The following is a 27,775-nucleotide window of genomic DNA, read 5'->3' as shown; positions in this document are numbered from 1 at the left end:
GTAGCGTGGCAGCTGCTCGAGTTGTTATCTGTCTGGAGGGACAAGCATTGTTTTCAGTGGTGATGTTTATTTTCATCCTTGACCTCCTCACTGTAATACAGTATGACACTAACCTAGTAGTAGATTCTGGCCTCTATTCCTCTTTTTAATTGAAGGGAGGATATTGTCATGCTTAGTAAGTAGGCAGAATGACGCTTAGCATTAGGTAAAATACTGCATTGGGAAGCAGAGTGATAGTGTTGATAGAAAGCCATAGGCTTTGGGCTATTTCCTCAAACATCATCAGCTCTCAGAAGAATTGTATCGTGCAAAACAGCACCGCTGTACATTGCTTCTCTGTTTGCAGCTGTCTTGCAACCTCAGCACTTAGTTACTAACTCCAGGATCAGGATTTTGATTCTTATCTTGCTCTCATTGAATCTGTTCTTTTTTTTTTTTTTTTCCCTTCTATTAATGTTCTTCTATGCACATCCCTGAAAAAGAGGAGGAGGGACAAAAAACTGCTTGCTCTTTAGTGTAGACCTTTCGTCTTGCTCTGTGAAACATCAGGCCTGGGGTCTGTAATTCTGTTGGAAGGTTTCTAAGATGTTGAGGTAGCCTATCCGACTTAAATTTTTCTTTCTTTGAGGCTTAATTGGTGCAAAACTTCTTCAGATGTGGCTGCTTTATCTGACTGCATGTGTTGTAGTTCTAGAGAACTTTTTACTGGCATCTTTTACTGGCATCTTTTTGCCGTCTTTTGTGCATGTTCCAATTGCTTTCTGTAACCTTCAGCAACTTTAATACTAATTTTTAAAGCATGCACTCCTTTATATAAATCTCTGCTGCTCCTTTCTTGCTGTCTTTTAAGTTTCTCCTCCCTGTTACTGTTTGTGGAGAGACTGCTGTAATACTTTTTAGCTTTTTCCTTCTTTGATGCGTGTTATTCTTACCAAGCGTTATTTAGGTGCTCTTCTGCGTCTTTGTGTGTAGGTGCTAACGTGGATTTAGAGTTGGGTTTTATTTCGTTATACTGTTGTTTGATTCTGCTTGTGTCATTAGTGTTGTGTAGGAGAGCTGGCTGATGTCAGAGAATGCAGAGATCGGTCTTCCCGGAGTCTTTGAAAGGACAGAGGTCTTTCCTCTGTGTGTGTGTGTCTAATTCTCATGATCAATATTTTAAGTAGTAGCTGCTGCTTCTGGCTTTGTCCAGTTGGACTGAGTGACGCAGCCTCACTTCTATCAGTACCACTAATTGTGTTGCAGTACTTGACCGCATTGTGTAAATGTGTTATCGATCTCTGTTTATTTGACCTTTTTTGCACCCTTTCGTTGAGTATTAGTTAATAGTACATTTTTATGGCTTTAATAATTGGTTTTCTTAGCTGCATGAGGAAACTGTTGCTAATTATGTCCACTTCCAAGTGTTAACATCTGCTGTTTGTGGGTTTTCACTTGTTTTTTTTTTTTTTAATTCATATTTTACCTGCACCTACCTCTTCTTGAAGGAGGTAAAAACCTCTTACATTGCCATGATGAGTGAGTACGGACTAATAGTGAGCACTTACTGTGGTAGACATGTTCATCTAAACGAGGGCATTTCCTTTCTTTAGGAATTGTGGCTACATCCAGCAAAGACACTGGGAAACCAAAGCTGAAAGTAATTGTGTTCCTCTGGATAAAGTGCAGATTAGGGTGGCAGAAGCAAATAGATTTGGACTTTAATCATTTCCTTTCCATGCTGGCTTACATACTGAAGTAAACTCTGTCAAGAGCAGTCCATTGTGCTCTATATAAATTCTACATTAGTTGGCACTTACTTGCACATTCAGATAATATATATTTTTTAACCCCAGCTGCTGGGAGATATTTAAGCGCATTTATCTCCATTCTCTTGCCTATAAGGCTAGACATACATCACCATTTCCTGTTTTATGCCGTTTTGTTAGTTTATATTAACCTTGACTGTTTGGGGTCCTTTCCCTCTTCTCACTTGTTTTGTATTCTACCTCAGCACTTTGCCCTTTGAGCGTTTGTTTTCTGCATTCTTTCCTTTTCCTTGAATTGACCTGCAGTAACAACACAGCTTATTTCTGTGCTTTACTCACTCCAGCAGTTTAGTCGTGTTAACCTAAATCTTGTCTGTTCTGACTTAATACGTCTGCTCATCTTTATCCTCACTGACGTCTTTCTCAGCTCCATCTTTCTCTACAGTGACTCTTACAATGGAAGAGGCAGCAGGCAGGGATAGAACACAAATTGAAGGACTTCTCCCCTGTTTGAACATGCTCGGTCCTCAAGTGGAAAGGGCTCTCAATTAATATCTGTGCCTTTCACATGAAATCCTCCTGTCTAAATGCACTTGATTACGAAGTGGAGAAGTTGTGCGAGTTTTGGGTTCGTGAAGAACAAACTCTAGATTTTTATTTATTTTTCTTCAAGTACTTGAACATCCCTGGTTAATGATAGTTCATGGCTCACAGTGTGCTTCAGTAGTTATAACACTTCCCTCATTAATTACTTTTGCAACTGGTAAAACCAACATTAGGAACGTAATGCATAACACAGTTTTCCTAGATAACTAAAGAGTAGTTGAATATATACTGAATATTTATTCATTCCACACACATGTGAGTATGGGTATATAAAAATTATGACAAAAACAACAGATATTTGTAATCATTCGTATCACCTCAATTATTTTACAATCTTCCAGTACCTGCTGGTATGTTATGCAAGTTTTCACAAAAGACACAAGTGTATGATTTAATCCTGCCCTCAGAATCTAAATGTGACCGAGGCTTCTTGGATGTGTGCCTCTGAAACACAGGCCCTAAAAAAACGGTATTATTGGCCAATGGGAAAAAAAAAAAGTTACAGGAGTGGTGTGAATTTATATGCAAACTGATGTATGCATGGTGCTGTATTTAAAATGTTCATTTTCAGCTTTGGCATATGTGTTTGTTTGTATGTTTGGCAGGAATAACACTTGTTCAGGATTTTTCACATTGCGGCAAGTGAATAATTTTTGTAAATTGTTGCTAGTTAGACACGTTGGTGTTGCATTTTGGTTAGAATGTGTAATTTTGGCCGGGCCTAAAGCGTAACTGTGTAGTTTCAATGAGACTTAAATCTGTACTTTATTTAAGGAAATTTTCTTTGTTATTGTATAACTTGTATTTGTCATCTATACTAGACTCAGCATGCTTTCAGTTTTTATTTCATTTTTACAAACTATGACTCCTGCTGGAGCTTTTAAGGACAAGGCTTTAGTATCACTGCAACATTAGAGCAGGATTGAGTGTCTGTGAAGCATTTAAGTCATGCTATTCCTGAATTTCTTTTTCTGTTTTGAAAAGCTGATGGAACAAGTGGGATGCCAGCTCTAATTCTGAGGTTGGTTATTTTCTCAGAGCATCCTCTCTACCCAGCAATTACATGATGCATGTACATACCTCAAGCTGGTTTTGTGTGGAAAGGTATGAATGCACATTTGCATTAAATAGCCTCTTACATTATGCCTGATATGGTTCCCTTCAGCTGGCCTTGAAGGCTGTGAAGAGGACAAGATATTAAGAAGGGCTAAAAAGAGTTGATGTTAGTTTTTCATGTCTGTCTTTCTCAGTCAGAAATCACTTAGGAAACGATAGATTCTCTTCCTCTAGAAGCCTGTTAAATGTGGTTCTGATTTCTTACACTAGATGTCACTACAGATACAAAAATCAACTGCTTCTGGATGCTTAATTCAGGTTTAATTCAGATTTAATTCAGATATTTTAAGGCAGAATGATTTGCAGTATCTTGACTTTCATTGCTGAAATACTAAAATAAGATTATTAGAATGCCAAAACACTGGTTTAGGAGCAAGTCCTGAAGAACTTGAGAAACTGTTTTGACAGAAATGTTTCTGAACAACAATTCACAGGTGGGATGATGGGTAAAGTGATTGTGCACATTCAAGATTATCACAGTTATTTGTCAGTATCTTTTTCAAATTACTGTATATCTAGAATGTTTGACAAATTACTTCAGTTAAAGCCTTAAAAATATATTTATTTTCTCAACTTGAAAGCTCTGATATTTTAGGGATATGGAAGAGCAGGTCCTGGGAGAGATGGTGTCTCTTATTTGACCAGGTAAATATACTGTGGACATAGATGCAGGACACTTAATCTATTTTCTTTCTCTTTTAATGGACCTTGCAGTTGGAAAAAAAAAAAAACCCAAAAAACAACAAAAAGCAACAGATAATTGTTTCATTTAATTAAGTTAGTAATTTTTGTATTTCTTTTTTACAGAAAGTCGTTTGACAACAAGGAAATGTTTATAGTTCTCAGTCCTTGTATGGCATTTAAGTACCACTCCTGTTCCTGGAGTCACGGTATATAATAGCTGGTTTAGCTGTCACTTTGACTAGCATTTGTTTTCTGATCCCTAGCCCAGTGCTAGGTTTGTTTTTGTTTACTTATTTCTAAAATGTAGCAGTTACTGGCAGTGGTTGTAGTCCTCAAAGTCATATGGGCTTTTTGTTCCCTGGGACTTGGTTCACAGAAGAACAACACTTCTTTTTTTCTCTCAGTGTGGCAAAGTGAATATATTTACCTGCCAGGATCTTTATGCTCTTAGTCAGCACACAGATTTCTGCTTTGGTATTTGAGTTTGGATGGAGATCATCCAAACATAATTTTTTTTTTTCCTGCCTTAAGTAGACATTGTTTTTGATGCTATATTGCTGATCAGATGCCATTATTGAATGATGATTACTACTTTACTTGATCACCTCCCTTCCTTAAGTCTGATACATGCAGGTAGGTTAGTATAGACTGAGAAAGAAGAAAATAGAAAATTCTATAAAAGAAAAAACTAAAAACTTTTAAAAGGAATATACAATTGCCTTGAGATAGACGTTGCTTTTTCTTTAAGATAGTAGCTTTCATTGCTCACCGGTGACTTTATTTTTTCTTTTTAGTACTTTGCCCACAGCAACATTGACTTGCTGTTGTAAGAGAAAGGGGAAAAAAAAAGTACTAAATTGGGAACTAGTGCTACTGATCTACTGTAGCTCTTTTCCTAATAGAAACACTATTGAAAATGTCCCAGCCACCTGGGGAACACTGAGTGCAGCAGTCAAAAGTAGATTTCAAAAGAAATAGATGTCTGATTTCAAGTCTGTGTCTGCCACCTGTGTTCATCTTATTGAGAAACCTCCTTTCTCTCTTGTAGCCTCTTTAGCTGCTTGCTATGCCTCTGCGGTGGTCTGACCACTTTGAATTTTCAGTTTCAACTAGAAAGTTGCAATCAAGGGATGCCTAATGCTACTGATTGTTTTTTTTATTTCAGTTTTAGGCCATTTCTTCCCACTTGAAACCACCTGGACCATCAGAGAAGCACAGTTGGGGGCTGTAGATTCTGAGCTCACCAGCCGTGGATTAAGACAGAATTGAATAGTTTGGTTGATCCTGACTGTGCATTCCAATAGAGGCCCTCTGGTTTCTAGGAATAACCATACTCCCAAGTATTTTGCTTCCATCCTTCTCCATACAACTGAGGCCCTGCATTTGTAGATTATCCAGGCCACATTTAGCTTTAATCCATCCCTAGGGCTCGTAGGCTGTTTTCAAATGAGAGGGAGTCGGACAGAAAGAGTAGCTTTTGAAATTCTTTCTGCAGCTCAGATGCCACTTGTTCAACAATTCCTCCTGGGCATTTGGTCTGCTTTTCTATTAATTTTCTTGAGGCAGGAAGGAGAGCTAAATTGAAAGCAGAGGAAGCTCCTGATTTAGCCTGTAGAAAAAAGACAAGAAGAAATAAACTCTGAAAGCTGTTTCTTCTAAAGGATCAGCAATGAACTAATGAGAAGGAGCAGTGATAGAATGTGAAGTCCTTGTTGGGCTGGGTTATGGGAGGGTAAAGAAACATTCTCACATCATGATCTTAGAAGAAAAAAGCAAATTTGTCTGAGACTTTCACAGAACTGTTTCAAACAGTTGTATGGAAATGTGTGTTTGATAGGAAATACAAGAAGCGTTTTATTCTGCTGGTTTTTTGTATTTAGGAGTTTATTACTACACAATTCCGATAGCTTTGAATGTGTAGTACTGTTGTGCACCCAGTTTAATGTCTTAGTTGGCAACTGAACATAGTGTTGATTTATACAGTCTTACTGTTGTAGAAGTGCCATTAGTGTGATGACCGTTCTTTGTTCTTCTTCGCAACTACAAAACTATATCTTAATGAAATCCACCGAGATGTCTCAAACACAGAAATCTGCTGCTGTTGCAATCTGACCCTCTTCTTAAAGGAGGGAACAGGTTCATTTTTCTGCCATGCTTCTCTTCAGTTTCATGTATTGTATACTTCAGTAGCTGGGTTGTGAGGGATGAGAACTCTTTGGCAACCAAGCTGCTGCTTCTGCAAAAATTGTTGCTATTGCATTGCTAGTCCAGAAGTCCACTTTTAATTCTTGGTAGTTAATGGATAATGTTGTGCGTAGTCCTACTCTTTTCCTCAGGTTCTTTCAGCAGAGAGTGGGACGTTTTAGCTGTGCTAGGGTACTAGCAGACTTAAAGTAATCTGTGGAAGTAAGGATGATCTTCTCGGTAGATAAACAAAGCAGAATTCCAGAGGAGTGTAATGCTTCGTTAATTCTCTCATCCCTCAAGAAACACAGTCAACAAAATAGTTTTTAAAATAAATAAATGCATTAGCTAGAAGACTAGTCTTTTTTCCTTTACAATTCCAGGACTCATTCATCATCCAGCTTGAGCAACAAATGAAGAAGGAGTCCTGTGGATAAAAGTCTAGTTCCCTGCATTCTCTTGATTCATTCCCAGAGTACAATCTGTAGAATGAATTATTCACAGATCCTGTAGACAATATATGATCATGTAATTAAAGACTGTATCATAATGCATATGGGAGAAGAGGATGAATTAAGATCGCCTGTTTCTTTCTTCTCCAGCCAGGCTCTTTCCCTTTTTTAGGTACCAGCATAGAGAATATTGAGAGCAGAGTTGCTGTCTCTTAGCTGGAAGGTACAGTACCTCCTGCTAGGAAGGATCACCAATGGCAAAAAAAAAGTCTCGTTCTCTGCTGTTAACGTCAGTGTTGAAAGTTGTAGATTTATTTTTCTTTTGACAATGATATATACTTAGTGCAGTCACAGATAGAAGGTTGTGAAGAGGTGAAGCCTGCCCTGCTGCAGTCATAGCTTACCTGCAGCATACTCCGTGTGCCTCATTTGTTGAAACAGAAGAATAGTTTTCCCTTAAACTCAAGCTGATGAGGGCACAAACCAGCCTGCAGCAGATGTTCCAGCGTGGAAAGTGGCAGCTTTGATGGTTGAAGTTTTATAAGCCACTGGAAAACAGGATTTTACAGACGAGTGTCCAGGAAGCTTAAGCAGCCAAGCGGGCATCTATACTTAGAATTAGCAAAATCCTGCAATTCTATTCAGGGATTTTTTTTTTCCTCTCGTGTCAATAGCAGTTCTATCTTTGCGAGGTCTAAAGTGTAGGGGAGCAGAGACTTCAACCTGTTCAATTTGTCCTTGTAGTTCCAGGATGAAGGCCAAGCTTCCTGAAAAATTACTTTGAATCTACCAAGGCTTCTGATGGAAATACTTGGAACACATTTAAATATAGTGTTACATTTGGGTGCTACTACAATAATAGGGTGTTTGTGTGTTAGGAGACAGCTGCATTTTCATGGTGAGCACAGCACATGAGTAGGGAAAAAGAATCAATGAGAAATGGAAAAGGTATGATGGCCTTAGGAGACCGATAACTGCTCGTGTTATCAGTCTTAAAAATCTCTTATTCTTTATGGAAAACCAGTGAAGGTATTGTGTTAATTTTAGCTTCCCTATGTTAGCAGTTGCTCATTTGAGCAGTTCTGCATCCTGCATCTGCGTTTTTAATTGATATGTAGACAGCTCTCGATGCCTGTGTGGGCTGCTGCTGGAGCACCTGCGCTTTAACACTAAGCTATTTGCAACAGAACAGTTTTCTGATCTTGGTTGTTACAGACTCTTTTATGGGCTTTCTTGATTGATGAGAGTGGTGTGGTCTAAAGCTGTAGGAGACAGTCAAAGATCTGATTGGAGAGTTTCCTCTTAGTCGCGGTTTTCTTTGTGGCTTTGGGTAGTAGAATTTTCTTCCTCTTTTAAGACTGAAGTGTCTGCACTGTACTAATTGTTTGAAACTGATTCTGGTAGCCAGTGCGATGGTGTTACATTTTTTTGTCACGTTGACCAGAGCGACCATGTTTGGTGGGAATTTGTGCCTTATTTACTATGGGTGTGCATGAAGGAGCCAATGTTACTTTCATAATTGATGATTATATCAGTAGTTAATCTCTTGCTTTTAAATTAAGGAATACGCCCTTCCTTTTGAAAACCATTTTATTGAAGTTATAGGATAGCACAAAACATAGTTAGTTGGACTCCTCCACATCAGTGATACCTCATCAAAGACAGTATTGTCCTTATTTCTTCATTTCTTCCCTTAGCCTTCCAAATAGCATCTACTTCTGTGGTAAGGAATTAGTATTTATTTATTTTTATTCCAGAAGCTGAATCTGCGTCATGCTGAACATAGTATAAACACAGGAGAGACATTTGATATTGTATGTATAACTTTGTGGAATAAAGAAGAAGCTCACTTAACAGACACCCACTAATGACTCAGACAATTTCACTGATACAATACAAAAAACATATTTTCCTAATTAATGCGTAGGATGTCACTTCATTAGGAATCTCAAATCTTTCAGTTGTTCTCTTGAAACAGATTTTTAATTATTTTTAAACCCACAGTGTTTTGCATTGGCTGAACTCTGTGGCAAGTGTTTTGTAAGTAAGCCAGATTGCTGAGCAAGGAGAGTGTCTGTAAACAGTTCCAATCTAAAACTTAAGTTAAATAGTCAGGTCTGCTTCTCCCCCTGTCTTTTTAGCAATTACTTCTAGTAATCCCAAAGCAGCTTTCGCAGTGTGTTAAAATCATTCCTTCCTCCTCCTATTCTTTGCTTCTCTCATCGTAGGATCACGGAATCTCTGAGGTTGGAAAAGACTGCTAAGATCATCTAATCCAACCATCAACCCATCGCCACTGAGCCCAATAAACCATGTCACTCAATGTGACACCTACCCTTTTCTTGAACACCTGTAGGGACAGTGACTCCAGCACCACCCTGGGCAGCCTTTTCCAGTGTGTCACTGTTCTTCTACATCTAGAGTTTTTACTCTTAGTTAAAGTCAAAAGACATAATTAAGAGTAACCAGTCCACAACAGACCAGTTAAGAACTTCATCTGTTTTAAAAATACCAACTTCTGTAAAGCTTCCTGTTAAATATTTACGTTTAATTTCTTGAGAAATCTAGTTTGCAGCATCTGGACTGCTGCTGAAGGATTTATTCTGATTTTTTTCATTCCGACTTCGCTTTTTCCATGCAACACGTTTCTGTTTAAAAAGTATCAACCTGCATGAGCAGATCTTCAAATCATTAGTTGTACGTTTAGTTTGTTTTGATAAGGTAATGTTAGGGAAAGAAGGATACTGACGCAGCTCAAGAAGATGTCATCTTTTTGATGACATCTTTTTTGGTCTTTGCTGTTTTTCAGTTGGATGTTGGGATGTTTGTTCTGAAGATGAATAGAAGAATTTCTGATTAAGGGTAACAATTCAAACTTTCATATCCTAGTTGTGATGGGAAGCTTGATTGCTCTAAGGAGTAGGTTAAGCTGTCCTGAAGCTTTAAAAAGAACCAGGATATCTAATTGTGGATTATGTTTTGCATGAAGGGATGACATGTCCTTAGATGCTTTTTTTTTTCCAGTGGGATCCCCACCTGTCACTTGTGCTTCTGCAGCTTCTGTGGTGACGGCTCTTTAATGGGAACTCTGAGAAAACCAGGGTTTGGAATACTGATGTGGCAATTCCTCTGCAATGTTAATTAATTTACCAATTATGTGCTGCAGGGATGCTCAGAATTTTAGGGAAAAAAAATAAAGTACGCTTACGCAGAGTGATTGCCTAATTTCTTTGTTGTATAACAAAGAATTAACTGTACTAAGATGAGTAAGAAAGAAGAGAGTATGGTTCCAGTTTTCTGGTGTTCCTTTGATTAGTTAGTATGCTCCTATAGAGAAAGTGCACATCCGTATGTCTTTTTGTTTACATAAACCTACTTAATATTGGCTTATTTTTCATTGACAAATGCAGCTGATAATGTGGTAAATACAGTGTTACACTTCTGGACAGCTGAAATGCGTATGTTTAATCTGCAGTCACCTCTCCCCCCCCCCTTTACCTCTATTTACGCAGTCTTTATATTATCACATCACCAGATTCCCATTATTTCTTCCTCTGGTTTCAGTCAGTGGAGACACGTTTCCCCAGTCCAACTGTCTATGTGAATGAAGCATTCAAACGAATATTTCAAACACCTCTTTTTGTATAAATAGTTAATTAATCAAGGAGGTCTGATTTAATTTCTGAAAATATGAAAGTCTTAGTGTCTGGGCTATCTCAAAGGTTTAGGCTTATGCAGTAGACTTAGCCTCCATTCCTTGTGGTTTGTGATATTTACTTGCCAGTCATTAAAGTTACTGAAAAGTGCTACATCGTATTCTGTACCAGTGCATAATCTTTTATTTTGAGCTCATTTACATAATAGCATGAATTACTTCCCAGTAGATGTATCATTTTTGAGGTGCAGTTGACATCTGCCAGAAGTCACTGAGAATTCACATGAGGAGCAAGGCTGCCACGTTATGCAGCATTTGTGCTCTGGAAATCTCAGTACAGTTATAAAAATAACATAAAGCTTTGCGACTGTAGAAGGAAGACTAGCTTTATTTATTACAGTATGTAAACGTAGCTAATGTCATGCCTCCTTTGGTGAACATGACTTTCTTTTTTATTACTTCATATTGCCTGGCAAAAAGTAGGCCCATGGAGGTTTTCCTGAGAGTGCAAAGAGGATGACAATAATGGAAATCCTTATACTGTATTTACATTTGAAGCATTTGGTGTCCTCTCATGCTGTTCCTTTAAAAGCAGTTAAATGACTATATTAGGCTGTTGCAAACTGGAATAAGTCATTCATTTGTATTTTGTTTTTAAAATCTTGAAACAAACTGTAGTTTCTTTAACTGTAATTAATAGGCATAGGCATTTTGTGTGTCTCATCTCTTCTGGCATTCAGTAGTTGTGCAATCAATTCAATTGGCAGTATGCTATGTGTATGAATAGAGTTTATATATATTTATATGTTCGTATACAGAGCTTAGTATGCATTCAGTGGTAGAATGTGTATTCTCATTTAGGTAGGGTTTATTTCACTGGAATTTGAATTAGGCAAAGATAAGTGTAGTTGCTAAGAAAAGCTTAGTTCTCCCAAATGACTTCACTAGATTTTCAAAAGAAGAGTATCAACAATCGTAGTGATTTTACTATGTGTAACTAATTACTAATGACATTTGTCAGCTTAAAGCACCAACTATTTTATGCTTAAGGTACACAAAATAAAATTGATGATTTTTAAAGGGCACTTTACTCTGTCTTTTTGTAGCATCCTCAAAGGTTTGACTTGAGATCAAAAAGAATACATCTTTTGCAATTTCTGACCTTTTAATAGTCCTTTAATTTGCATTAAAAACTGCTCGTAAAGTGACAACTTGTATTTGCTGTCATTGACCTAGTAAAAACCAGCACGTTATTTCTGGGGAAAAAAGTAAGGTGATAATACCTTCATCAACTATCAGAAAAGTCATTATAAACTCTGTTCTCAAAATGGAACGAAAGAAAAAGGCTGTTAAAATGCTACCTAGTGGAGCTAAACATTCAAAGCTAAATCAAATGTTAAATTCAGAACTGCTGCTCTGACCTACATTCATTATGCTGAAGTAAATTGTGGAGGGACTCAAAACCTCGACTAATGTTGCTTCCTAAATGGGTTACATTGGCAAGGTTAGTGAGGAGACTAATTTTAAGAAATGCTTTTTTTACGAAAACTTCTTTAAAACTGAATACTTACTCTGCCATATGTCTTAGAGTTGGAACAAGCGTAATTGTAAATCCATTGTTTCTAAATTAACATTTTTTAAAGAATTGTTTCCTTTTTAGTTAATATTTACAGTGTTGTCTGTGGTCCTACGGTCAATTCCAGACCTTGTTGTTAGTGCTTTGCCCACTCAGTACGTGCTGAATTCTGTCTGTGTTCTGGTCCATCAGTGATCCGTGCTAGGAACAGCTGTAGTTTACTGATGTCAGTAAAGCCATCTGACCCTGGGACCCCTATTTCACTAGTGTGGTGATTAGAACCTAAATAAAAAGTAGTTGTAGAGAGGATGTGAGGAAATATTAGGAGGGAGGGAAGCTGGTAGTAGGAGCTCATTGTTAGGCCTGACCATCTTTAATCTTTTCCTTAGGTGTATTAACTGGTGAAGTTTACTGATAATAAAATGGAGAGACATCATTTTTCAAGCAGAGCATCTCACAGAGGATAGGATGACTCAGAATTAGAATAATAGAAAGGAGATTGATGGCAGATAGTTTGAAGTACAGAAGCCCGGAGACTGATATGATTTTAAAGCCCCATGGAATGGGGAGGAGGGTGGTTGAGACTTCACTGTCATAAGGTAGTATGCCAGCGTGAAAGACGGATGAGAGCTTGGAAGGATCGCATAGATGTTTTGTGTTGTGAGAAGAAAATAAGGATGTCTGACACAAGGAAAACTGTAAATACATTGGGAACACTCTCAGTAAGTCATTTCTCAGACCTGGGGATGAGAGGGTGGAGAGCAGCCCTGCAGAAAGTGATCTGGGAGTTCTGGCTTACAACAAGTTGAACTTGAGCCAGCCAGGCCCTGCGCTGCCAGGGGGTGAGGGGAGCGGCTGTCCCCTCTGCTCTGTGCTGCGTGGCCTCACCGCCAACACTGCCTGCTGTCTGGGTGCTACAGCATGAGAAGGGTGTAAAACTATAGAGAGCATCCCAAGGAGGAGTGCAAAGATGGAAAAGGGTCTGCATGAAGAATGGCTGAGGTCCCTGAGTTGGGTTTGCTCAGCACAAAGCAGAGGAGCTGAGGGGAGGCCTGATGGCGGCTGCAGCTCCTCACAGGGAGCGGAGGGCAGCGTGGGGCTCTGCTCTCTGGGGACAGCTACAGGGCCCAAGGGAACAGCATGGAGCTGTGTCAGGGGAGGGGCAGGTGGGGGTGAGGGAAAGGCTCTGCCCCACAGGGCGGTGGGCATGGCACAGGCTGCCCAGGGCAGTGGGCACGGCCCCGATGCCGGAGCTCAGGGAGCGCTGGGACACCGCTCTCAGACATTGGGCTTGGGGGTGCTGTGTGGGGCCAGAGGTTGGGCTCAGTGATCCTTGTGGGTCCTTTCCAACTCAGGATATTCTGTGATCTAGGTCAAGGAGGATGAGTGCAGATGGGAGTTGCAGAGAGAGGAAGCATTAAACACTACGTTGTGGCCAGGCTGGTTTGATGAAAGGAGTGCTCAGAGTTTGGCCTGTTAAGATGGCAATGAGGAGAGGGGATAGAAATGCTGACAGTAATTATATCAATAAATACATACACAAGAAGCAAAATAATTATTTCAGTTGAATGCCAATAGTGATTCAAAATTCAGGAGTATGAACTGACTATTAGTAAGTTCAGGCCAAATATGTGAAAACAATTTCAGTTATGCAGAGGATGAGAGCCTGAGTTGGAATCCATCAAATGATTTATTAAGCTATTTGGGAACTGCACTGGCAACACAGGAGGTCACATTTATTTCTTCCTTTCTCAGATAGGAGGAACACTGCTAGCATTTAAAGCAGAAGCAAAATTCCTGAAACTTCAGAATTAAATGAATTTTCTTGTTTCTCGAGTTAACTGGCAATTTCACTAATTTTTAGTAATCTCATCTTGCAATATTGACTGCAACGTTAATAGTGGGCCATGCATTCTTTATAATAATTAGCATGCAAAGCAGTTGAAAATTCAGAGTAGTCCATCTGTTTATGTAGCACTTTTCTTTCAGAAGAATGAAACCTGCAATCATTAAGACAATTTCTGTAAATAGAAACACCAGTCTATTTGCAGTGTATTCCTCTTAAATACTGCTATTTTTAATCCATTAAAAACCTCTCCAAACACTAGGACTGTAGATCCAAATAGTGGGAATAGTCTTTGAGTGGAAATTAAGTTCAAAAGTTTGTGTTTGTAAGGTAAAAGAAATGTGCAGATGGACCTAGGCCATGCTCCACAGCTGTTTTATACCACAGTGATGATCTTGTTACATACTTGGGTTTCCACGACTGGCTTTTGTCAGAGCTGTGATGCAGATTTTGACTTGGTAACAGGTTGGTGTTTTGCAAGTGTTAGATTGCTCACCTGAGAGCACACAACGGAAGTGCTCAGTGGGTTTGCATGAGACATTGAGGCTTTAACAATTGCAAGGCATGCAAGGTAAATTCATTAGATGTTTTCATGAGGGATAGTTACTGTCTACCGATACCTTAGGGAATTAATATATTTGCAAAAAAACCTCAAAGCTTACATAAGAAAGTAATTGCATGCTGGAGGATGGTTTGTCTTCCCTAAGTGGGTGAAACTATTTCTTTGCATAAAGAGAGAACTGAGGAGGGAGGGCATGCATAATAGAAAAGCAGTCTGTTTTCACTTTCATTGAAAGGACTCATATTTCACTAGAGTATTTGATTAACACAGCTAAACATGTAAATGTGCTGCTACATAGAGGGTGGTATAGGAATAATAAAAGCATCACATATCCCAGTGTCAAATCTGGAAAATTCTGCAATTTGAAAGATAAATTAAACTTCTCTGGAACACATAGATCATATGATAATAAGATACTGTTTTGTTGATTTCAGTTCCTGATTATTTGATAATTTAGTTAGGATGTCAAAGCAATATATATTAATATAGAAAATTGGAGAATAATTTAGTTTGTGTACTCCAATTGTTTGATGGAAGCTCTAGTAATTTGTTCAGCAAAATCATTCCTGGGGTTTATTCTCCAAAACCTTGGTGATCTATAATTTAGCTTGTTCAGCTTTACGATAGGGTGGCAACCTGCAGCTCAGTGCAGAAGGGGTTTACAGGTTAACAAAGTTTACATGAAAAACTGATTGTACTACTAAGTCAGAGTTCAGTGAGAGGCTTGACACAGGTTTTTACTATCTAATGCAAGTTAATGATCCTGTTTTTTTTTCTGTTAATTAGACATGAAGTGTACCTTGGCTTTGAAATATAAAGCTATGAGTATAGGTAGAGCTGGTATTACCGCTGCACTTTGTGTGAAAATTCAGAAAGCTTTGTGTTACTAAAAGGCACAAATATATATAGATGAAAATGCATCATCTATGTGGTTGTTAAAGTAGACCTTGGAGAAATTAAGAAGAAAAAGAAAGATCTAGGTAAAGGAAGTCGTCCAAAATGTCAAGAATAGTAGGAGAGTGCACAAATTGCAAAGGTAGGGAGGTAGCCAGCAAAGGAGGCATTTCTCTTCAGTCAGAAGTGCTACTGTCATGTTTGCCATTTCACTGCAGCGCTCTCTTGAAAGGTAACTTTAAAAGCAGAAGATGCTACATAATGAATCATTATGTGATTTTCTTATCACACATTTCAGTTTCAAGGAGTAAGATCTTAATCCATCAGAACACAGGGGGAAAAACCATTTATTGTATTAAAGCAGCAAATGTAAAGTGTTTTTTATGTTGATTTTTATGCATAATAGCAAAAAAATTCTTTGCTCAAAGAATTTTTAAAAGGCAAAAATCAGTGGGATTCAAAAGAGACTTAGAATTTTTGTTGGTAACATGTGTTCCTTCATGTATTTACTGATAAAATACTTTATTAAAAGGCTGGGAAACCTGGTTTCAAATCAGACTTCCAAACATTCTCATCTATTGTGCAGCTGTTAAAGATTATACTGGATCGGATTAAATAGGCCTGTAGGTGAAGTAATTCAGGCAACAGTGCCCACTATTGCAGTATAAAAGAGGGCAAGTTAGATAGTAATCCTTCCACCAGAAATCTTTCCATGTTTTTTGTGCGTGCAGTTCCTGGGGTTAGGGAACCAGAGGTGATAGATACCCTTGCATATTCATTCCCTACTTTCCTTTTCTCGCATTTTGTCCAATTTTTCTTGCACCTTTGTAAGTCAGCAATATCCTTCAGTTTAGCAAGAGATCACTTTTTCTTTCTGATGCTGCTGAACGGTTTTCTTTTCTGATCCCTAGTATAGGTAATAGCCAGCAAGCATTGTCCACTGGGGAGTTCTCCCACTTTCGTTCTGTACGTTTTCATCAGGGTGCCTCTCCTGCAGTTATGCATCATTTCCTATTTCTTGAAAGATTAGTTCTGGAAATGCGAGAGGTGTAGACCTCATACAGGAATTATGCGTAAGTTAGCTTTGACTGTTGTATGCATACCTTTTCTTGTTGTAACTTTGCTTCTTACATTTGTCAAAAACCTCTGCTGTGGAACTGTAACTGTAAGCCTCCTAATCTTTCACCTTTCTGGGATGAAGATGATAAAAACTGCTGAAGTGCTGTGAAGTCGTAGGTTTTTCACCCACCTCGATCAAGGGATGACCAGCTGAGGCTGTTTGACCCATGTTTCTCACTGCCTTCATTTGCATAGCCTCTTTAATTTTGTGCATCTGCTGGATTTTGAAATAAGCATTTTCAGGTGCCTTTGAATTCTGGGCAATTCGGGATATCTTCTTCTGTAGGTGGGAAGCATTTCTTTCTGCTGATTTAAAGGGAATGAAAAACATCGGGAATGCTTAACTGGAGGGAAACGAATCAAGAATTTCCTTTGTGTACAATGCACATATCTATATTTTATAGGGAGCTTAATGTTAGTGCTGTGCCAGTGAAGATCTTGAGACATTTGTGTGAACCTAGGACATAATAGCATATTTTCAATGAAATCGAATGCACCCAAAGTACCTGTTAGCATAAGAATTTGCTGTAGTATGTAATCAGGTTAAATATTAATGCAAAGAGTTTTGCCATTGCACATTTTTACCCATAACTTCTTTAATCTGGTATTATGCATTTTTGCATAATTTAAATATAGACATCTGGACAGTTTACTTAGCTGGCATAATGTTATGCTTTGCTGAAAGCCTCTGCACAGTGTTCTCTCAGAACTGTGTGCCAGCAGTTAACCATTGCATATTTAAGGAAAAGAAATGAGATTTTTGTGATGGAAAGTATGAAAGAAATTAAACTTCATCTAGGAATTCTGTTCATTAAAAGGGCACTGTGCTAGTTCAGTATTCTTTTCAATATTTTTGTGTGCCTTGGTCTGTGTTATTCGTCTATATTCAATGCATTGAAAGAAATGCTATGCATATTAAAGATTCTTTAACATGGGCAACTGTACAGAGATTGCTCTAAAAGTAATGCCCCCCATTTATTTCCTTGGAAACCACAACCGATACAAAGAGCACAATAACACTGTTTGATAGAGCAATCTCTCAGCTCCAGTACGCTATTTTTCAACTTACAAGCTCATACAGGTACTTTACACAAACACTGTGTTTCTGAAGGGCAAGCTTGGAGGTGCCTTAATGCAGTTAATTCAGCAGATGTGGTGCAGCAGCATAGAAGGGATTCTGTAACAGCTCCTGTATGTGCCACAGAGGTGCTCATGAATTTACCCCATCAGGATGTTTCTGGCTGCAGAATTCCAAGAGAGCATCTTCTATGCAAACAATTTAATCCTCTTATCCTTACTGTGACTCAAGAAGGTGTTTCTTTATGTACTGACTCAGAATTACTATATGACTGAATTTCTACAGAATGAGTCTATTTAATCTAGAGGCTCCGAAGGAAGAAAACTTTTTTCTCTGCACAGTGCAGGCATTTGTATTCACAGAGTGCTCCTTTGTGTGTAATACTTGACGTGCTTTATTTTCCACAGTTTATGAACGCATCTTAAATACAGAGGGAGTACATGTGCACTTTTTTTGTTCAAGGATAATTCAAGATAAGATGCATGCAGTGCATGCAAGTTTTTAAAATTCTACCTTGAGGCTTTCATTCATTTTCTGCATTAGTATTTTTTTAATGGGGACAGTGACCTTTCCTGCTCTTGGCATTCTGACTTACAGATTCACCGCTTTCTGAAATGGTGTTGCACAAATGAAAGTGAATCAAGTTCCGGAACAAACCTAATAATTTCTCTGCCTTAGAATAGCTTACAGACCTTCCGTTCATTTCAAAAGAGGTCCTTCCTTCCTCCTTTAGAAGTTTCCTTCCTATGCCATCAAGGGTAGAGGAACAATCTGGCTGCTTCATTCTGGCCATTTTCTTCTCTTTCTTTCAGTGTGGAAGAACAGACTAACACATATTGTTGAAAGTGTTTGTGGCTTTTGGTTTAGGGCAGAAGTGCACAGTTTGGAGTTTTCCTTTGAATTTGGAATTAGATTTTCATCCAAACGATTTAAAGTTTAGCAGTTACCCCAGATAAACTGATTAAGCTTCCGGATTTGTAGTAAATTGTATCTGAAGATATAACCTAATAATAGAATCATAGAATGGCTTGGTTGGAACAGACTTCAGAGCCCCCCAGCCCCAACCTCTGCCGTGGGCTGGCTGCCCCCCACCAGCTCAGGCTGCCCAGGCCCCATCCACCCTGGCCTTGGGCACCTCCAGGGATGGGGCACCCACAGCTCTCTGGGCAGCAGTGCCAGGGCCTCACCGCCCTCTGAGTGAAGCATTTCTTCCTTACATCTAATCTATATCTTGATCTCACTACTTAATTTCACTACACTCTGTTGCATTTATTTTAATACTTCCCTTAAAAGAGTGTATTCTATTTGTGCGTAGTAGTTACTTGCAAAGTAAGGTTTTAGAAACTCAGTTAACTTATGTTCTTTAATTTTAGATATGTACAAATGACGCATCAATTTTAAATCACAATTATATGCGCTTTATTTCTGAATATACAATAAATGTGTTAAATATGAAGACTGAAAATCAAAGCTTTTTTACTTTCATCTTAATTATTTGTGACAGATTTTTCTCTCCCAGCAATGATTTCATTATCTCTTGGGATGCCTTTTTTTTTTCCCCCTCAGTCAGGGATGTTAGCAAATGCTTTGTTTATGCTGGAAAAAATGTTTAGCTCTTAATGTTTCATCAGTTGCATTGGGCCAAAGGTGCCCGCAGTTGTGTGATCAGCCACCTATATTCACTGTTTTAAGTCTTCAGTCTTGTCATATAGGAAGGTTATAAATTATGTGTAACAGTAGGTGCCACTCAATAAATATTTAATATGAGATAGATATTTTGACTGAAATTACTTTTTCACTTGAACAGTGATTTAAACTGTATTTTTTGGTTTTATGAGGTGACACTTTTATAATATCAAGGAATAGCTGGATGCAGTTTGAATGTCAGAGAGCTGCAGGGCAACATTAATCACAGCTTTTTTTTTTTCCTTCTTTCTGAAGGCTGGAGAACTTTTTAGTGCACTCATGACCTGTCTGGGATTTCCTGGTTTTGTTTTGGAGTCTTTTCTGTGTTGTCAGCATCTCATTTTGCCCATTTTTGCACAGTCACTAGAGAACGTTTTAGACAGTGTTGATATTGACAATGTTTTATACGGTGCAGGAAAAAAAATGAAGTAGTAGATCTTTTTTCTTCAGATTTGTCAAGCTGCTGTACGTAGGAAAATACACACAGCATTTGTAAGAGAAAGCAGATAGATTGCTGTAATGTCTCGGTTGGCTCTGAAGAGTGAAGATAACTTGGAGAAGTATTGGCGCTGTTGTCAGAAAACTTGTTTTCTGTATTTGCTGGCACCAGGAGAAAAGTGTGTGCTTCGTAATACACAGAAGCTGATGCTGCCTCTCCTTCCCGAGTTGTCACTCTTCCTTGGCATATAATGGCTTAGTTCTTCAAGTCGAAAAACTGGTTCGTTTTGAAAGGCAGTGTGTGCGTGTTCAGAGTCTGCTGCTGTTACCTTCCAGGTCTAGGAAACGAATAGGATTTGAGTTCGATTTGCAAAATAAACTTTACGACTACTAAAACCTGTATCAAAGCTGTAGTTAATCTCTTATATATTGTGTATACCCATAGCACTAGTCACCCACCAGCCAACCGATGTCCAGCCAGACCCTGAATGAGACCAGCCCTGGCAAACCCCATCCCCACTCCTTCCTTCAGTTTTTACTGCTGAGCAGGACATGGTATGGAAGATCCCCTCGGTCCATTTGGGCCAGTTGTCCTAGTTATGTTCTCTCCTAGGCTCTCATCCATCCTCAACGAGCCTCAGATCTGCCATGCTGCGGGTGCATGGCTGCAGCTGGCCTTCTGGTGGGGAGGTGGCTGCCCCGTGAGACTGGGGCATGGTGGGCCGGGGGAAGGAACCCTGCCCTGGCCAGGAGCCGAGGGGCTGCAGCCATCGCCACAGGGACCTGCTGAATCCTGCCCAGCTTCTGCTCAGTGGGGCTGGTAGTAAAGTGCTGAGGGCATGCAGGAGCCTTTGCTGCCCAAAAGCCAGTGGGTGGGTGGCTCTGCTGCAGGCTGGCTGTCTTCACATAGCCTGAACAGTGCCAGGCCTTGCTGTAGGAAGGCTCAAAGGGCAGCGCCTTTACAACTGTCCATGGGTCTGGGGCTTCTGAAGCAAGTCATTACAAGGCCTAGATGGAAATTCTCCTCAGAGTAAGAAACCTCCCTCTGTATTGCCAAAAGCTTCATGGTTGAATAGCCTGTTGGCAAAATGTGAGCTATTTCTGATGCCTCCTGTATTCTGCTGAGCCTTGGATGCCTCAGGGTATAGGTCCTAGATAGCTCTGCATAGGGATTTGAACAAAGCTGGAGGAATAGAAATCATTGCCTGGAGATCTCATGAGGATGCTGGAGAGAAGGATTTGAAAGGATTTCTGCCCTGCAGAAAAGGGCCTGGGTGTGCTGGTCCACAGCCAGCTGATCATGAGCCAGCAGCGTGCCCAGGTGGCCAAGGAGGCCAGCGCCATCCTGGCTTGTGTCAGCAATAGCACAGCCAGCAGGAGCAGGAGGTGATTATCCCTCTGTACTTGGTGCTGGCATTCATTTTTGGGCCCCTCGCTGTAAGAAGGCTATTGAGTTGCCTGAATGCATTTAGGGAAGAGCAACAAAGTCATGAAGGGACTAGAAAACACAACGCATTGAGGACTGGCTGAGCGAACTGGGGTTGTTCAGTCTGGAGAACAGGAGGCTCAAGGGAATCTTCATTGCTCTCTACAATTACCTGAAAGGAGGTAGGAAGGCAGGTGTCAGTCTCCTTTTTCAGGGGACAAGTGATAGGTGTATGGAAACTGCCTTAAGTTGTGTCTGGATCTTAGATTTGATCTTAGGAGGAGTTTTTTCAGAGAGGTTGGTCAAGCATTGGAAATGGCCGTCGAGGGAAGTGGAGTCACCATCCATGGAAGTATTTGAGAGATGTGTGGAGGTGGAACTTAGGGACATGGTTTATTGGTAGCCTTGGTAGTGTTAGGTGGTTGGATTTAATAAACTTTAAGGTCTTTTCTAACCCAAATGATTCTATATTTCTTCCAGTGTTAAAGCCTTCCACTTACTCCTGCTGATTGATACTTTATCCCACAGATGCTGCAGAGTACGGCCCAAAGGAAATTCAAAGAATTAAAATTATGTGCTGCAAATACTTCTGCATTTCTTTGCTATTGCCAGTGCTTCCTTTACATTGGGTGTTGTTCTAACTGCTTAAGCCTACTGGGCTTTCAGGTGTCTGGGTTTTTAATTGCATAAGATTCACTTTATTTAAAGGACCACCAAAAAGTTTTCAGTATTCTTTAGCCATTCTGAATTCTGTGTAGTTTTAAATTCTTCTTGCTATCATGCATGGCGATACAGAGCTTGCTTTTATACAACATTGCTTTGTTATTCTCTTGATTGATCTCCCTTATCTCGTATAATTCAGCTGTTTGTCTGGCCTCTTTCAAATAACACCTTCACAGATTTCCTGAACGGTAAGCTTGGAACACTCACTGGAAATATAAAAGTTGCATTTAAAATGTTAGGGGAAAAAAACCCTGCCAATTTTTTTGTGGTATCACAGAGAATGAGTTACTTAAACACTATTTAAAAAGAGAATGAAGAATATTTCTTGCATATCTTGATAACTATACTTTTGTCCTTTACAGGAACAAACCTTGGCTCTGAGGAAAGAAGGGATAGGTGTTGTGTTAGACTCTGAACTGCCTCATTTAATTGGCATTGATGATGATCTTCTTAGTACTGGCATCATCTTGTATCACTTGAAGGTAAATACATATCTTTGCTTCCGTATCCTTTGTATGCTTTGTGATTTTTCAGTAGACAAATTGCAGTATTAATTTGCTATCTAAATACAGTGCTCATACAAGTGCTCATTACATCTCTCCACTGTGGTAGGAAAAGCTCCTTACATTGCTCTCCCTATAGTTTAGATTTATCCTGAGGGTTAATTGATTAACCAGAGATAGGTACTTATATCAACCTATGTATGTTTTTTTTTTTCCATTACTTTCACTGTGAAGCTTAACTTGAAATCCAGATCTAGATTGTCTCAAAACTAAAATGGTGCTCCTATGCACGATAGTTGAATTTGTTAATATATCGTATAATAACGACTGTGAAAGTGTTTCTTAAACTAAAAAAGTGAAAGAATATGGTATGTTGAAACATACACTTGTCCATAATACTCTGAGTAAGGTAAACCATTTCTGTGTATGAGAGAAAGGGAGATTTCAACTGAAAGTATGTACATTTCTCTCTTACTTAGGAGGGCCAAACATATGTTGGCAGAGAAGATGCTGTGACAGAACAGGATATTGGTATGGAATTTTGCATTGTTTTTTTTCTATTCTTTCTAACATCCCAGTCTGTTAACAGAGCTTTATAATTTTCCTTTTTTTCAGTTAGTTCTTCAAATGTTCTTGCATATTGTAATTTTTAGGAAATTTTTAAGGCTGCATTACGTGGGATTTGCTTCAAGGAACATGACATACAAAATAGCTTGTGGGATTCAGATCTATTCATATTCATATAGTTGTTTCTTATTTCTTTCTGCTCTTGAAATAGCCTTCTGTAATAATATTATCCTTTCTCATACAGCACCTGTCACAATTGCTGCACAATCATTCTCTTAACCTTTGTATAATGAGAATATTTTTATATTGTTACACCTAAAGCAGTCTTAGGTCTTTAGATTTGGGTGGAAGAAAATTCTGGAAGTTAAGTGAAAAGTAGATAGGCTTCTTGTACTGTATTTCCTACTTTCTTTAAAAGCAGCTAAATGCTATTGCTGGACTGCCCTGTCGCACATGTTGCTTAGAGGCAGTTTCATTAAATAAACTACATCCTTAAGTTCTCAAATGAAAAACTGAGAAGTCAGATGATGTAGTTTTGTATATATCCTGTGGTTAAAAGATGTGTGGATTAAAATTTATATGTAAATACTACAAAACTCACATTGCTTTGTAATGGTAAGCAATACGGGTAGAGCTATTCACACATAACGCACAGAAAGCAGCATAACTGTTTGGTAAGTGCCTGAACATAATGGAACATATAACCTTATTTCAGCCTTTCTGATACTCTAGAATTGCAGGTTACCATAGAATCACAGGGTGACTTAGGTTGAAAGGGATCTTAAAGCTCATCCAGTTCCTACCCTTTGCTGTGGGCTGGTTGCCCCTCACCGGTTCAGGCTGCTCAGGGCCCTGTCCTACCTGGCATTAGGCACCTCTGGGGATGGGGCACCCACAGCTCTCTGGGCAATCTGTTCAAGTACCTCGCAACTCTCTGGGTTTAAATTTCCTCCTAACATCTAACCTAAATCTCCCCTCTCTTAGTTTAAAGCCATTCCCTCTTGTCCTATCACTATCTTCCCAAGTGAAAAGTCAGTTCCTATCCTGCTTTTAAGCTCCCTTTAAGTGCTGAAAGGCCACAATGAAGTTTCCCCAGAAACTTCTCCAAGCTAGACAAGCCCACGGCTCTCAACCTTAATTTATAGGAGGGGTGCTCCAGCCCTCTGAGCATCTTCATTGCCCTCCTCTAGACTTGCTCCAACAGCACCGTGTCCTTCTTGTGCTGGGGGGCCTAGGCCTGGATGCAGTGCTGCAGATGGGGCCTCACAATGGCAGAGTGGATGAGGACAGTCACCTCCCTCGCCCTGCTGGCCACAACTCTGTTGATGCAGCCCAGGAGACAGCTGGTTTTCTGGGCTGCAAGAGCACACTGCTGGCTCTTGTCCAACTTGTCATTCCTGAGGACCCCCAGGTGCTTCTCTACAGGGCTGCTCTCAATGAGTTCATCTCTTAGTGAAATTAGGCAAGAAAAGTCTGTCTCTACAAATACATAAACTTTCCTTTCCTGTTTTCTTTATCAGAAAAAAGAATAAGCACTTATTAATCTTGTGCCAAAACATATGAGAAAAGACCATTACATAAAATAAATCAGAAGAAAGCTCTTCTACTGCAATAAAACAGCAACAAAAAAAAATGGGGTCAGTGTATAATGTGGGAAGTGATGAAGGAAAGAGCAAATATTGTCCAGAAAAAAATGAGAAAAGATGTTTGGAAATATGTAACACAATATGTCCTTAATGAATCAATATCACCGTGCAAATCTTATTAGTTGTTAAAAGACTAATTATTTTATTTTTGTATGTTTAGTTCTTCATGGTCTTGATTTGGAAAGTGAGCACTGTATCTTTGAAAATCTTAATGGTACTGTGAATCTAATACCACTGAATGGAGCGCAGTGTTCTGTGAATGGAATTCAGATTACCGAGGCCACGCAGCTAAACCAAGGTACTACCCAGCATTGTGTAGTTTTTGATAGTGTCTTTTTTTCTTTCTGGCAAGACCACTGAACAATCAACGTGTATATAGAGGGATTACAGGTTAATTCATTTTAATTTTAATTCGCTTTCTTCTCATCTGCAGCCCAAGGTGATCGGGAGAGCCGTGGAGTTCTTGTTCTTTCATAGAACTGCTATGTGATTTAAAGAGAGCTCTTTACTAATTTAAGCCACTTCTTAATCTTCAGTGTGAACTGTACATATCGTTTGATTTCATTCCAAGTTTATATGTGAAGTGAAGTCCATGGCAGATAGCTCAGATTGCTGTGATATTAAGAAAAAGAATATTGGCTTCCGCATGACTAAAATAACATTAGGTACTTATTTTTCCAGCTCCTCAGAGGTCCAGGACAGCCCCACTTAACACACTGTTGCCAAATCCTCTTGCACAGCAGGAGACTCAGCTGGAGTATCTGTTAACTGCAACTGTAGGGAAATGACAAATGGAGGGAGAGAAACCCTTACAGATGACATTCCGAGAATTACAGGTTTAATATTAAAGCTTTAAAATCTGGAAATGAAAAAAGCTCCTGGGACAACTGTGACCAAAGATGTATTTTGTTGGCATGGAAAGAAATGACATCAAATAAGCTGAGGAGTGCTGCAGCCGAGGTTGTGAATGTTTTATCTTCCAGGAGAACCAAGAATACCTTCCCACTTAGCTAAGATCTGCAGACCCATTGAGCAGTGAGGCTTTGTTGCAGCCCAGCTGCTGAAAAGCAGTGCCATTTTACATTCCCAGACAGAAGCTTTCAAAATAAGCTTATTCTAACAAATGAGGAACACAATGGACAGAGTAGTGCTGAGTGAGAGAAGTCTCGCATCTTTTTGAACTCAAGTGCTTCAAAATTCTGCTTACAGAAAGCAAAGAGTTTTGGTGTGAGGAGAGGATGTTGTTGATTCTGTGAAGTGTCTATTCATGCAGAATAAGAGTCCTGCAGACAGATAGAAAGCCCAACCCCTTTTGTCTTGAATTTGAGTAAATACTGTCGATATCTTGCTAGAAACGTTGGCAAGAAACACTTAACACGAATTGCAGTTGCAATGCCTCATCTTTTCTTAGCCTACTGCATTTGAAAGGCAGTACAGGTTTGATTGGCCTCAGAAGGAAGTTGGAGTTTGGATGCTATTTCCCTCGTCTAGGTGATGTAGCAGCTTCATTTTTGGACTGTAAAGGGTGGAAACATGGTTTGTTGTTGTTTTTTTGCCTTCTGACTTCCTGTCTAAACAAATTTGCAACTCAGAAAAAAGGGGCAGAGGAGAGGGTTGCTTTGAATTACTAAATTGTGCAAAACAGCTGCCTAGGCTGACCTGTGGACCATGTAACCAGATTGAGTTTGAAGGAAGGGTTACAGCTATGACATCGGGCTAGCAAAGCTGATAAAATAACTGATTTAACAACTTATGCACGTTACGTGTTTCCTAGCCGTGTTAGCATTTAGTCTCACAGCATGAAGTGCCAGCCTCTTTAAGTATCTGATTTGGGTATTGCTGATGATCTGCTGATATATTTAAGTGTTTCCGTTTATGATAATCTAAAAATTCGACACATTTTCAAATGAACAGTTATTAATAATAATAAAAAAAGAGGCATAGCAATTAATTACCACTTCCTTCTTCAGATTAATTCTTGCATTTGTGAATTCTGGCTAATGGGGCCTATCTGTGTAAATGCAACTTGTTGCATTTTTACCTTATTATTTTATCATTTTTACCTTATTAAGAGCATCTGGTAGAATTTCTAAAAGTAACGGAACAAATATTCACTAGAGTTTGTCCTTTACCTTAAATTTGTCCTCAGTTTAAACTGCGTTTTCCATCTTTAAGCTAAGCTGCCAACCCTTCTGTAGTTAACATAATCTCTCAATGTTTGTTTCTTTTTATAGTTTGTTAATAAAAGTGGCTTTTAAAAACAAAAAAAGTAACTTAGAAGTTGGGAAGATCTTAATTATAGATACTTTTGTTTGCACAGTTCCAAAATATTGCTATGTGTAGACAAGAAGTGCATGATAATATTTGAATATACATTCTACATATTTATTTCTTATGCTCTCTGGTCATTTTTGTGTTGGTGTTGACCCATTAAGTTACCAGGTCAGAGGTCCATAAATGATAGCCTGGTTCTGCATGGTTCTTGTTGCTATTCTTCGTGCTGTCAATGTATTTGTGAAACCTTTTGTTCTTTGACATTTAACTTTGAAGGAGAATAAGAATTGTTGCTTAAAGTAAACAAATAAAAAGCAAACTGCATGGCAAATCCAGTTATGTTTCCATGACGACATTTACACTGCGCATTTGCATTCTGATGGGGAAACTGCACTGTATAATAACAGATAATCTAACCTGATGCTTAGGAATTCTTTGACAGTGTGGCTTTGATTGAAACTTTTTTTCTTTAATAAGTTTTCATGTTGCATATCTCAATTCTGTCAAATGGGAGTTAAGACTGTAGTTATTCCTTTACAGTAGAACAAATAAAAAATAACAAGCATGTAGAGGTTCCATAATGCAAAAAGTGGTATGATGATATAATAATGACATCCCAGGATAAAAAAGAGGAATGTAATAGGAAAAGTGGGGGGAATCATATTTCCCTTTGTAATCTGCTCTTTGACCATACTGGTGTACTAAATTGAGCAAACTGGTCTAGTGGTTGGCAACTCTGCCCATGGTATGGGTGGGTGGAACTAGAGCATCTTTAAGGTCCCTTCCAACCCAAAACATTCTGATTTTAAATACTTCTGTAAGTGTATAATGTGACAGGCCCACATCTCCTTCCCCCCTATTCAGACTAAGCCAGATCCTCCCATGCTAGGCTCATGATCATATGATTTGGAGAAGTACTGGAAGAGAAACACAATCGTTGTTCATATGATCTGCCATCTGGTTTTGAATGTCATGTGCTGTTTTTAAGCCTT

At 39.0% G+C, this 27,775-nt stretch overlaps 1 protein-coding gene across 6 annotated transcripts in view; it reads left to right on the top strand.

The window, feature by feature from the left end:
- KIF16B (kinesin family member 16B) overlaps positions 1–27,775 on the top strand; it is a 135,636-nt gene that overhangs the window by 35,280 nt on the left and 72,581 nt on the right. For all 6 annotated transcript variants that reach the window (XR_002436408.1, XM_021389942.1, XM_021389941.1 and 3 more), the window contains 3 exons: positions 22,156–22,275; positions 22,776–22,827; positions 24,670–24,807. Coding sequence is in view for 5 of the 6 variants with exons in the window: in XM_021389942.1 (XP_021245617.1) it covers positions 22,156–22,275; positions 22,776–22,827; positions 24,670–24,807 (310 nt within the window). In the remaining variant the exon portion in view is untranslated. The remainder of the gene's footprint in view (positions 1–22,155; positions 22,276–22,775; positions 22,828–24,669; positions 24,808–27,775) is intronic.

Source organism: Numida meleagris, chromosome 3 (assembly GCF_002078875.1).
Source record: "Numida meleagris isolate 19003 breed g44 Domestic line chromosome 3, NumMel1.0, whole genome shotgun sequence".
Lineage (NCBI taxonomy): Eukaryota > Metazoa > Chordata > Aves > Galliformes > Numididae > Numida > Numida meleagris.
The sequence above is the reverse complement of the archived record's forward strand: the minus strand, read 5'-3'. Positions and strand labels throughout refer to the sequence as shown.